This window comes from Oryctolagus cuniculus, chromosome 15, assembly GCF_964237555.1.
Source record: "Oryctolagus cuniculus chromosome 15, mOryCun1.1, whole genome shotgun sequence".
NCBI lineage: Eukaryota > Metazoa > Chordata > Mammalia > Lagomorpha > Leporidae > Oryctolagus > Oryctolagus cuniculus.
In genome coordinates this window covers 62722944-62735856 of record NC_091446.1, presented here as the reverse complement: position 1 = coordinate 62735856, position 12913 = coordinate 62722944, and the positions used below count along the sequence as shown (strand labels likewise).

The 12913-nt window shown below is 59.3% G+C and overlaps 1 protein-coding gene across 3 annotated transcripts in view; it reads right to left on the bottom strand.

Moving 5' to 3' along the window:
* The window catches only part of CDH23 (cadherin related 23), a 361784-nt gene that overhangs the window by 319701 nt on the left and 29170 nt on the right, over positions 1 to 12913 (bottom strand). For all 3 annotated transcript variants that reach the window (XR_011382433.1, XM_070057798.1, XM_051823796.2), the window contains exon 2: positions 636 to 707. Coding sequence is in view for 2 of the 3 variants with exons in the window: in XM_070057798.1 (XP_069913899.1) it covers positions 636 to 702 (67 nt within the window). In the remaining variant the exon portion in view is untranslated. The remainder of the gene's footprint in view (positions 1 to 635; positions 708 to 12913) is intronic.

Here is a 12913-nt window from a genome sequence, read left to right as displayed (position 1 = left end):
TGCTCCCCTGAGAGGCAGACGGCTGTTAGCAAAGAGCTCACAGCAGAAACACGCACTGAGGGACCTAGTGTGCACTGGGCGCTATTCCCCAGGGCCCCACTTGGCAACTGGGGCAGGTGAATCCCATCTCATTTCTACCTAGAGACAAAGGAATTGAGGCAGAGAGGGAAGACACTTGCTAGGGGGAGCCCTCGGCTGGCAGGGCTGTGGCCCCGGAAACCTAGCTCTCAGCTCCTCTCCAGCACCCATGACAAACGCCCAAAGCATCTGTCGCCCGGGGAGCGCGAGGGGAGACACCCTGGATCCCGGCGGCAGGCAGCTGCTGTCCACGCACGTGCATCTTGGTAACAGGTGCAGAGAGCAAGGGGAACAGAGCAGGAAAGGGCACAGGTGCCCAAGGTCCCAGAGTCCCTGGGGAGGCTGAGGCACCTCCCACTGCCTGGCAAACCCAGAGGCCAGCGCTGCCTGCAGGTGCCTGCACACAGGGGCCGGGGGGCAGTCTCAGAGAGGTCCCCACGGAGGACCTGAGACCCCTGCTTGGGCCGGCTGCTTCTCTGGCTTCAGGTGGAGCCCCAGCGTGCACACCCCCAGCACCTGAACACCAGTCAGCCTGGGGGATTGGGAGGGAGACTTACCCCAGCATCCAGGGAGCAGCACCAAAAGCCAGAGCATATGGAAGACGCTGGGGACGTGGCCCCTCATGGCTCCTGGGGACACAAAGAAGGAGAAGAGAGTGAGAAGCCTCCTACTGTGGTGGGGGAGGGGCTTGCCAGCCCCTCCGGCCCCTCCCACTCTCTGTAGAAGAATCCACTGCAAGGGGTGGGCAGGAACGGGAAGGAGTGAGGTTGGCCCCACCAGGTGTTACCCTCGCTGGCCTCCGGGTAAGTGGGCTGGGCCGAGTGCCCGGCGGGGGACTCCGGGCAAGACCTGGGGCAGGCACGGAGGGTGCATTTGAGACCCAGTCTGGGCTCCGTGGCTGTGGGGACAGTCCCCAGCCGCCAGGACTGCATCCCACATGCACCACACAGCCTGGTTAGCTAGGGTCAGGGTTAAAGAGAGGTTGTTGGCCAGGAAGCCCACCCAGCCAGAGAGCGTATCTTTTCTATTTTTTACAATGTATCCACCCGATTACCCCATAACCTCGGATAGGCAAAGAGGCAGCAGGTCATGACGTGCAAATAGGCTCCGAGAGGGGAGGTGACCGGCCCGGGGCCCCACGGCAAGTCTGTGGGAGGCAGAAGCCGGACTGGGGGCGTTCAGAGCTAAGCTCCACAGCTCTCCGGGCCCCAGTGGCGGAGGCACAGCAGGGCCAGGGCCCCTCTCTAAGAGGTGGGACAGGGGCGGGGCCCTGCCTCCTCCTTGCCGCTCTAGAGCCCAGCTGGAACAGTGGGGACCTGGGCTCACCAGCAGGGAGCCCACCTCCCAAGAACTGTCAGGCGCGTTAGGGCAAGGGCAGGGCAGCGGCTCGGGTGCCCCCACCTTGCCCGTGCGCTCACCTGTCCACCGGAGAGGGTCTGGAGCCCTCAGAGGTGCCCACCAGGGAGTGGGGGTGCCGACATCTGGACCACAGGACAACAGAGGGCGGGGGCAGGCACCAGGGACAAGGACTCGCAGAGGAGACTTCCTGTCTGCCTGGCCAGGGTCGGGGAGCTGGAGAAAGCACTGGGATTGAGGTCCCACCTGTAACTCCACACCTGGACACTCTCTCTCCATCCCACCCTGAGTGGACAAGCAGGGGACCCCGCCAGGGTCGCTTCTGACCCAGATGACCCCACATCCAAGGTGCTCACTTGTTTTCGTTCTCATGGGGTATTTAAAATATCCTGACCACAGCGTGAGACAGGTACCGACGGCTCCCAGATTCTGAGGTGTCCAAATAAGCAAGGACACACGGCCCCCAGCCCTGCACCAGCCCCCCCCCCCCAGCATCCAAACGCTAAAGCTTCTCCCAGGGGTACGGGCAGGGAACTGAACCCTGGGCGACACTGGGCAGGCAGGCGGACAATGGCCACGTGGAGGCCACGCTCTGTCCAAAACTGGCAGCTGTTGCTGTGTTTCAGTCAAAAGGGAGTTTCTCACTTCTCTCAATGAACAGAGGCTGGCTGTTTGGCTGTTTCGATAAATTGAATTCTTAAATGTTGGCAAATAATGCGGTCAGGAAGTAACACTTTGTGTGCCAAGCATGCGCCGGGCGGCCGCCAACACAGAGAGGTCTGGCCTCTGCCTGCCGCCTGGCATCCACGTCCCTGTCACTCCCGGCGGCTCCGCTCGGACACAGGGGCCCCCTCGCCATCCCAGCAGCCTGCTTTCCTCCTGTGTGGCAGCCCCCGCACAAGCCTCCCGGCCAGCCTGGCTTAGGACCCCTGCTCTTGTCAGTTTACATTGATTGATTGATTGGCGAGGCAGAGAGACAGACAGAGCTCCCATCCGCTGGTCCCCTCCCCAAGTGCACACAGTAGGCCCTGGCTGGGGCTGATCCCAAGAACCAGGAACTCAATCCAGAGTTCCCACGTGGCTGGCGGGGTCCCACCCACTTGAGTAACCACTGCTGCCTCCCAGGGTCTGCATCTCAAACCCAGACACTCCCTTACGGATTGTGGACGTCCCAACACATGGCTAACCGGCTGGCCACAATGTGCGCCCCACCGCCTTCTCATTAAGAGCTAATGACAGTTCAGAGTAGGGATGGTTCATGTCGAGGCCGCCACCCTCTCCTGACGCTTCCGGGTCCCTGCTGCCCGAGGCAGGTCGCTGCTGGGCCTCTGCCTCTGGACATCTTCCCCCTCAGGGGCGGCCTCTCTGCCTCGTTACCCTATCTGCCGCTTAAAACCTCTGCACACTACGGTGTTGGGACTTCGCTCTACATCTGCGTTCTCCAGTCCTGGGATCGCCGGGTCAGGGAAACACAACACAGAGCGTGCAGGGAGACCCTGATGCGACACCGCTGTGAGCTGGAGAAGGCTGGGGCAGCTCCCAGGCCCTCCGGCGCGTGCGGCCGCCTGGAAGCGATCCCTCTTTGAAATGGCTGCCACTCCGACGCGTGGCAATCGGCCTAGCAGCGCTGTTTCAATTTGAGTCTCCCTAGGTACCAGTGAGATGGAGCAAGATGCCTCCCTCTCACCGTCCCGGCCTCTTTCCATCTGTGACCTCGGGCCAGCCAGTCCATGCAGGAGCCAGCCAGCGTCGCCCACATCAGCCCTGGTTCACATGTGGAGAGGCCCAGGCACAGAGCTGCACAGGGACAACGTGACAACGTGACATCTCCCAGGGAGTGAGCGTGTCAGGAAGGGCGGCCACCAGCTCCCTGCCTCTCGCAGCCCGGTGTTACACACATTAAGCATCTGCTAAGAACATTACAGCCAGGGTGAGCACACCCTAGCGCCAGGTGGGGCAGGAAGCTTGCCGGGGAAGGAAGGAGCCCCCCAGGTGACACCCCCCCAGGCAAAGGGCTTACAAAGTGTTGTTTGCACTCAGTTTCCCACGGTGTCTCTGGGAAGCAGGTGTTCTTGTCCCCATTTTACGGATGAAGGCACTGAGGCTCAGAGCTTGGACCCAAGCCTGCTGACTGAGCCGCATGCTCTTTCTATCACACCATGCTGCTGCTGCTGCTTCCTTGTGCCTGCAAGTGCAGGCAGAGACCCTCCCTCAGCACGGCACATGCCACACCTAAGCCTGGGGCCACGCCCACTGAGCAAGGGCACCTGCACCCAACACCCGGGCACCCAGGCTCCTCCTGTGCCCATGGCGCTGACTCGGGCCCCTGCCTCTCTCCCTGCATGCCTGCCTGTTCGCCTCCTTTCCCCTTCAGGGGCGGGCTCACTGCCTCAGTGTCCCCTTCTGTCACTCAAGGGCGGCCAAACAGAACCCTGACTCGGTGAGACAGGGCCACCTCAAGGAGCGGGGACGAGCTGAGCCCCCTGTTCCCCCTGGCTGCATCCTCGCCTTGGGACAGACACAGGGCTCAGGCTCCCAAGAGTGCAGCAAGCGGGAGGCCTGGCCCACCCCCTCCTGCTGCTGGGCTCCCCTCGGGCCCCAGCTCGTGTTCTTTCTGAGGCCTCTTTGGCTGTAGGGAGGAAAGCAAGGCCCTGCGAGAGCAGAGGCCATGGGCAGAGGGAAGAGGCCCGTGGGCCCTGACCTCCATTTGCTTACTGGGATGGCCTGGGTCCCCTGGGAGAGCCTGACCTTGCTCTGCCCTGCGCCACGGCTGTTTCCTCCTCACTCTCCCACGCTCCCCCCCAGCACAGCCTCGTGGCTTCCTCCACCCTGTGAGTCTGCAGCACTCGCTGGATGGGGCCTGAGCTCCCACCCACCCTCACCTCTCACTCCCAGACACGCCCTTCCTGCTGGACTTCCTGCCTGGGCCCGGGATGCGTGCAGAGACCTGACGCATTGCTACAGAGCAAAGGCCACAGCTGGTCACCCCCGCCGTTCAGGGGCCTGGCTCGGAGCCCTTCTTGCAGGAAGCCTTCCAGGAACCTCTCGCACAGATCCACTGCCAAAGAGAGCCACAGACAGCCCCTCCGGCCGCCCGTACCCAACAGCTTCCCTCATGCCAAAGCCTGTGCCAGGCGCTGTGGGTGCCCCAGGGCCATGAGAATGGGCATTCACAGGTGCTAGGAGCCACACGGGTAACACAGACCCTCATTGCCCAGGGCCACTGGGAGAGAGAAACCCCAGGCTCCCAGGAACGGCAAAGATGTGAAAGAGCCACAACTCTCACTTCCTGAGCACATGCAGTAGGCCGGTGCTGGGTGTGCAATGCACTCTGTGTGCTGGGGCTCAGAGAAGTGGAATAACTTGCCCAAGATCACACAGCTACGAAGCAGGCAAGGCTGGACTTGAGCCCCATACTGATGGCCATCACGGTCACTCCCAGCCTCAGCCTCAGCCCTTGCTGAGCTGAGACACGTGCTCCAAGGGAGCACCTGGGTGAAGGGGGGCTTGGGCAAGACCCTGCATCTACTCAGAGAGGCCAGCCTGCCGGGCAGTCCCACGTCCAGGACCTCCGCGGGGGAGATCAGCTTGGCTGGATGTGGACGGGAAGCCACAGAGGCGTCCACAGAGAGGTGCGACCCTGAGCAGCCCAGGCACCCACAGGGGACTGGCTCGGTTGTCAGACCTCCCTGGGAAGCAGATCAAGGATTGTGTGTGGATATGTGTGAGTGTGTATGAACATGTAAAATGTGCATGGATATGTGTGGACATGTGTGAATGTGTGTGGATGTCTGTGACCATGTACGGACATGTGTGAGTGGGTGGACACCTGTGAATTTGTGTAGATGTGTGTGCGTGGACATGTGTGGATGAGTGGACACGTGTGAACTTGTGTAGATGTGAGTGCCTATGTGTGGACACCTGTGAACAGGTGTGGAGTGCCATACACTGTTGGTGTGAGTGGTGAGGTCTTGGGTGATTTTCTCTTCTTTTACCTACTTTCCGCTTTTCCATATTGTCTATAATAAATACCGCCTGCTTTTATAATCAGTGGCCTAGCTTATGTCCACTCTAGCGACCTGCAGCCACACCTGGGAGAGGATGGACCACTCGGATCAGAAGATTCTTTCCCACTCGCTTCTGGGCCTCCCTGAGGCCCACAGTCCAGGGCTGAACTCCCAGGGAGGTTCTTGCAGCTGGAGCCCAGGCCCCAGCAGCTACCTGGACACTCCCCCGGCCCCAGGGCTCCCTGTGTCCCAGGCAGCAGGCGCCAGCTCAGAGGCCCCCGCCTCTCCCCAGCTGCAGCACCGGGGGACCAACGACCCCGTCATCAGGAGGACTTCCCCACGCCCCCACTGCTGCATCCCTGAGAGGCAGATTGGGCTCAAATCCAGCCCCAGTCTGAAGTGTGGCCCTGGACTGAGGGCTCTCCTGTGCCCTGCTAACAGTATGCAGGAAAGACAGGTGCCCGAGTGTATGCAGGTGCGTGCACACACATGCGCACACACACACTGGCCCCTGCAGGTGCGCCCCCAAGCTGCCCCACCCAGCTGTGGCTCCTGGCCCAATCGTGCCAGGCCCTCCCTCCCATCCTCTCTGCCTTGCACAGGCTGCAGTTCCTTCCAAGGTCCCCAGCAGTCTCCTGCTCCCACCAATGCCTCCTCAAATACCTAAGGCAAACCCCATCACAGCCTGGTTTCTTGGACAAAGACTGGAAAGCCGTATTCCCTGCCTGTGGCCTCTGGCACAGAGCACACCCCCTCTCCTGGGAAAAGGGCCTGCTCTGGGCCTAAGTCCCCGGCAGGCCCCTCAGCGCGCGCCTCCGCCCCTCTCTGCAGCCAGGCCGGGAGGTGCATGGGCAGAACGCACCGCACCGCCTGGCAAGAAGCCACTCCCAGGCCCAGCACGAAGGGCAGGAGGGACATCTAAGCATCGTTTCTGTTCCTCGGGAGTGAGAGATTTTCACAGCAGGGTGCCACGATTGAGTCTGAACTGTTAGGAATTCCTATAAAATCAGATGCACTCAGCTTTGAATAGAAATGCAGAAAGACACTGCAGAAGTCAAATGCAATTTGGGGATTATTCACCACCAGTACACACAGGGAGGCTCGTGCGTGAGCCAGGGCGCCCGTGGACGACGCCATCGGGAGCTCATGGGCACCTCTGTGGGCTGCTGGTGACAGCACTGCCCAGGCCACGGGCTACAGGGGCTGCTGTGAGGGACAGCAGGGGCCCTCTCTGTCCTGGACAATTCCCATCAAGGGATGCCTGGGACTGGGGTGGGGGGGGGGCACAACCAGAGACACTGTGGGGAGGGGGTGCCATGGGAGGACACTTTAAAAAAATCTTCCAGGAGGCCGGCCTGCGGCGCAGCGGGTTAAGCTGCCATCTGCAGTGCCGGCAACCATTGCCGATCCAGCTCTCTGCTATGGCCTGGGAAAGCCATGGAAGATGGCCTGAGTGCTTGGGCCCCTGCACCCACGTGGGAGACCCAGAAGAAGCTCCTGGTTTTGGCCTGGCCGTTGCAGCCATTTGAGGAGTAAACCAGATAGAAGATCTCTGTGTCTCTTCTCCTCTAACTCTGCCTTTCAAATAAATAACAAAATCTTTAAAATGAAAGAAAGAAAGAACGTTCCAGCGAGAGATCCATTTTTCCTTCACTCTCCTTGGGAGCAGCGTGTAGCCGGGTAAATACCTACACAGGGGCAGGTGTCTGGGGCAGCGGCTCCCACGCCACCGCACGGCCACGTCCCACCTCCAGCAGAGTCACTGCTCACTCCAGCTTCCAGTACTGGGTCCCTGCTACCCACGTGGGAGACCTGGCCTGGGTTCTCGATCCCTGGCTTCAGGCTAGCCCAGTTCCAGCCCTAGTCCTTGTGGGAGCCAGCAGAGGGGCAGCTGGCTCGCTCACTGTCTCTCAGAAAACTGGACACAGGGCGGACACCTTTTTCAGCCGCGTCATCCCAGCAAGACTGCACGGTCACAGAGGGATCTGGACACGGGCGCCTCCCTCCCTCCAACAAGCTCTCAGAGCGCCCACACCCCACATTGGGTGGCCGCCCTCCTTAACCGGCTCCGGGCCCCGAGTCCAGCCTCCTGCCAGTGCAGGCCTTGCGAGACAGCAGCCCAGGCTCCAGTCAACAAGCAGCGGGGATGGAAAGAGAGGCCCTCTGTGGGGCGCCTGGACTCAGTCCCCAGCTCCCACGGAGGGCATGCGGTGGGGACCAGCGGATAGAAGCTGTCTTTCTCCCTCTTTATTTCTCAGTGAATAATTGGAAAAAATGTTAACAAAGCAGCTCCACTCACGTTGCCCAGTCCTAGCTTTCCACAGGCCGGGGTACCGGAGACTGCTCCGTGTCGGCTTCACTGCTATGCCGGGAGCATCACAGGTTAGCCCGTCCTCTGCTGGTGGCCACCTAGGCCATTTATAACCCTTTGCTCTGACATTGGAGGCCACACGAGTGCCCTTGTCCCCGCATCTCCATGCACTTGAATCCATCAGTGGCAGATGTGGGAAGTAGGAAAGCTGTGGACAAAATGCCTTCCAGAGAGGGACCCCAAGCACTAACCCCCAGCAGTCAGCACAGGGCTGGCCTCCCCGCGCCTCCACCATCACCACACCCTTGTTCTTTTTTTTTAACAAGCAGAGTGGACAGTGAGAGAGAGAGACAGAGAGAAAGGTCTTCCTTTTACCATTGGTTCACCCTCCAATGGCCGCCGCGGCCGGCATGCTGCGGCCGGCGCACCGCGCTGATCCGAAGCCAGGAGCCAGGTACCCCTGGTCTCCCATGGGGTGCAGGGCCCAAGCACTTGGGCCATCCTCCACTGTACTCCCTGGCCACAGCAGAGAGCTGGCCTGGAAGAGGGGCAACCGGGACAGAATCCGGTGCCCCGACCGGGACTAGAACCCGGTGTGCCAGCGCTGCAAGGCGGAGGATTAGCCTAGTGAGCCGCAGCACCGGCTTCCCTTGTTCTTTTTTGTGTTCCGCCAAGATAGCTGAGACTCCCGATCCCCAGAGCCCCAGTCCATTAGGGCAGGAGGGCAAGAGTAGGAGTTGACCAGGGTCAACTTCCCCACCCCCGACTCAGCAGCAGGGCAGCCACTGATGGCTGCTGGCCCAGGCCTGGGACGTTGCTTTAACCAGCTCCCACTCCTGCCCCGTCCTGTGCCCCTCTCTGCACCTGGGCTGGGCTGCCCCCTCTGCCTGCAGCACCACCTGGCCCCAACCGGCAGGTCCCATGCCCCCAGAGACCACCTCCTCCAGGAAGCCAACCTGACCCCTGCTGGGAAGTAGATGTTCGGCGAGCGCTGTCCTCAGCACACGTTCGGAGGCATCAGCCCAGCTGCAGGGACGATCACACACGCCTGTTGTGCCCCCCTCCCCGGCCAGAGGAACCTCTGCTGTCGGAAGCAGAATCCGTGGCAGGCCTGCTGCCATTTGCCCACTGGCACGCGTCTGCCCTGAGCAGGTGCGGGGTGGGGGTGGGGGTGGGGGTGGGGGGTGGAGAGGGGGATGGGCCTCTCCAGTCCCTGCCTTTCTTGTCTCAGCAAATCCACCTCCATCCATCCAGGCAGTCCTCGTACCCTCTCTGGGTGAAGTCAGTAACGAATTTCTGCCACACTCCCAGTAAATGTCATTTTCCTCCTTAGCCCTCGGCTCAGCCACAGCAGTCCTGGGAGCCCCAGGCCTCGCAGGCTCAGCCTCAGCCTTGGCCATCCCTGTGGGGGGTGAGATTGTTGCCCCCACCCTCCCCACACACACACACCGTGGTTGGACTTCACCGAGCGCGGTGCTGCGACCTCTTCACACTGCACTCGGCCCTGGGAGGTGCTCCGGCCCACAGATGCTTTGCCGAGCCCCACATGCACTGGGCTCCTGCCACTCGAGCAGAGAAGGACATGCCCCAGGCAGCTCCCCGGCCCGGAAGAGTGAGCAGCATGAGCGGAAGGAACCTGCACGTGGCCTAGCTTGCTGCTCACCCTGCGACCCCCAGGCCATGCGAGACTGCCATGCTCCTGCACTGGTCTCTCTGCAGCTTTGTCAAGGCAGTGGCTGACCAGTGCCAGCACCGTGAACTTGGGGTGCATGTGTGTGTGTGTGTGTACACACTCATAGATTACCAACCGCATCGAAACATAAAGGAAACGTCAAGACACTGGATTAGGCAAGGACTTCCTGATACAACACCCAGAGCAGAGGCAAGAAAAGACAAAAATGACATAAATTAGACTTCACCAAAATGAAAACCTTCTGTGCTTCAATGGCCACTGTCAACAGAGAATATCGGCAAATCACAGAGCTGATAGAGGATCAATATCCAAATACATAAGGAACTCCTAACCGCTCAGCAACAACCAAACACATCCAAATCACGGAGGAGGATGGGGCTGGGGGCTGCACAGTCCAAGCATCACCCCCAGGCGGGGGCACACACAGCCAATCAACACACCAGATGAGGCTCCACCTCACTACCTCCAGGGAGACGCCAATAAAAACCACCACCAGCTCCTACTTGGCAGCCGCGGGGAAAGCTGGGATGAGGCACACACAGGAAACAAGTGTGGGTGAGGGTGTGGAGAGACGCAAACACCTGTGGGTGCTGGTCACTGCGCCAACCGGCACGGTCACTGTAGACATCACTGCGACAGCTCCTCACTGTCATGGAATCGCCACGCAGTCCAGGAGTTCCCCTCTGGAGCATACACAAAGGGACCGAAACCACAGCCTGAGTCCCTGCACACTGAGGTCTGCAGCGATGGCTCTCGTAACAGGCCCGGGGTCAAGGCCCTAACGCTCACCGGCGGACGATGGAACAGACGCACACACTGCAGCGGAGGCGCAGGACGTGACAGCAAGCCCTGAGAAGCAGGTTCCTGCCCTCCACGTGGGACCCTGGATTGAGTTTCCAGCTCCCGGCTTTGGCCGTGGCCCTGCTCCAGCTGTTGCAAACATTTGGGGAACATTTGAGAAGTGAACTATGGATTGGACAGCTCTCTTTCTCAGAATTTTTTTTTTATTTGACAGAGATAGACAGTGAGAGAGAGAGAAAGGTCTTCCTTCTGTTGGTTCACCCCCCAAATGGCTGCCATGGCCAGAGCTATGCCGATCCGAAGCCAGGAGCTGGGTGCTTCTTCATGGTCTCCCACGCAGATGCAGGCACCCAAGCACTTGGGCCATCCTCCACTGCCTTCCCGGGCCACAGCAGAGAGCTGGACTGGAAGAGGAGCAACCACGCCCATATGGGATGTTGGCGCCACAGGCGGAGGATTAACCAAGTGAGCCACGGTGCCGGCCCCTCTCAGAATTTTTTTTAAAGATTCTTTTTTATTTATTTATTTGACAGGCAGAGTTACAGACAGTGAGAGGTAGAGACAGAGATAGAATCTTCCATCTGCTGGTTCACTCCCCAAAAGGCTGCAACAACCGGAGCTGCGCCGATCCAGAGCCAGGAGCTTCTTCCAGGTCTCCCACGTGGGTGCAGGGGCCCAAATGCTTGGGTCATCTTGTACTGCTTTCCCAGGCCATAGCAGAGAGCTGGATTGGAAGAGGAGCAGCCAGGACTATGACTGGCACCCTTATGGGATGCCAGGAGGAGGCATAACCTACTGCACCACAGCTCTGGCTCCTGAATTAAAAAAAAAAAAAAAGTTTAACAGTGGGGCCAGCGCTGTGGCGTAGAGGGTAAAACCACTGTCTCCAGTGCCAGCATTCCATGTGGGCACCACTTTGAGTCCTGGCTGCTCCACTTCCAATCCAGCTCTCTGCTATGGCCTAGGAAAGCAGTAGAAGATGGCCCAAGTGCTTGGGCCCCTGCATGTGCTTGGGAGACCTAGAAGAAGCTCCTGGTTCCTGGCTTCAGATCAGCTCAGCTCCAGCCGTTGCAGCCATCTGGGGAGTGAACCAGCAGATGGAAGACCTCTCTCTCTCTCCTTCTGCCTCTCTTACTCTGCCTTTCAAGTAAATAAATAAATCTTTTTAAAAAAAAGTTTAACGTTTAACAGTAGGAACTTCTACACATGCTACCACATGCATGCCCTTTGAACACATTATGCATAAGTGAAATAAGGCAGACACTACAGGGCAAATAGCATATGACTGCACTTAGCTGAGGGGCTTGGAATAGTCAACTCTGCAGGCAGAGAGCGAAACAGTGGCTGCCGGGGGGAGGGCAGGGTGAGGGAGCTATGTTTACCAGACACAGTTTCCGTTTCACAGGATGAAAAGAACTACAGAGAAGGCAGGGGCTGGGGGTCACACAAGACGACTGCCCTAGTGCTGCGGAGCTGACCGCTTGCAGGAGTCGGAAGGTCAACCCTGTGCTGTGTGTGCTCTGCCACGATGCAGAATAGAAAATAAAGGCTCCGGCGCATCTCGGGTTACCACGGCCAACACTGTTCCCCTGTCCCACAGGACGCAGCGTCACAGCAGGGGCCAGCCCTGTGGGAATGCACTCACAGGTGCGCCAGCTGCCAGCCAGCCCAGCTGTTCCCTGGGGCTCCTCCTCGACCCTGCTCCGTTCTATCTCAGCCACACTGTCCACTTCTCAGCGAGACCCTCCCCAGCCAGCTCCCCCCTGCCCTGTTTGTTCTCTCCGCACCCTGCGCTGGCTCCCACGGCTTTCGGCGCCCTCAGCGGGCGCCATCAACCTTCTCGCTGGCCATCTGTCTCCCCTCACCTTCGGTTTGGTCACAGGGAGGCGGAGGGTCCCAGACCCCCAGCCAGGGGCCGGCCAAGGAGGAGGAGGCTGGCGGGGAGGGGCTGGCAGGGTGGGCTCCTCCTGATCACGCACACTGCCATCTCTCTCCTGCCCTGTGCCCACCTTTGGAAGGATGGGACGCACCAGCAGGAGGGAACACTGCACGTCACAGATGCCTCCACCTATCCAAGAGCAATTTCTTCCAGAAAACCTCTACTGTGAACTGGCTGCAATTTCTGCAAGGCTGCTTAGTCCAGGAAAACCACAGCCAGAGAGACAGCCACATCCTTGGATTCAGATTCCTCCAACAGGAATCTCCCCACCAGGAAGGGGCAGACACGCAGCACGGTGCTGTGTGGACCAGCAAACCCAGACGACTCCATACTCAGCGGCCGAAGTGGACATGAGGACAGCATGTGCACCCACGTGGTGACAAGCTAGCAGCCATGACAAACCATGTTCCCAGAGAACGTTTGTTGACAAGGAAAAGCGTTCATGGCAAATCGTCACACAGGAAAACTCAGGCTGGGAGTCTCTGCAAATCATACACATATGTGTCCCTTGGGAAAACAGAATTCACGTTTGTGTCTTTAGGTGTCTTCATTGTATCTTTCAGTAGCACAATGGTGATTTTTATACTTCGTGCTTTTCTGTGTTTTTTTAAGCTATCTACTTGAACTTTATTAGTAGCATTTAAATAAAGTAACAAATATCCCATTTGCAAGTGCACTAATTATGACTTGGGGGTTCTGAGTGTCTACGGTCAAGCAGTTCAATGAGG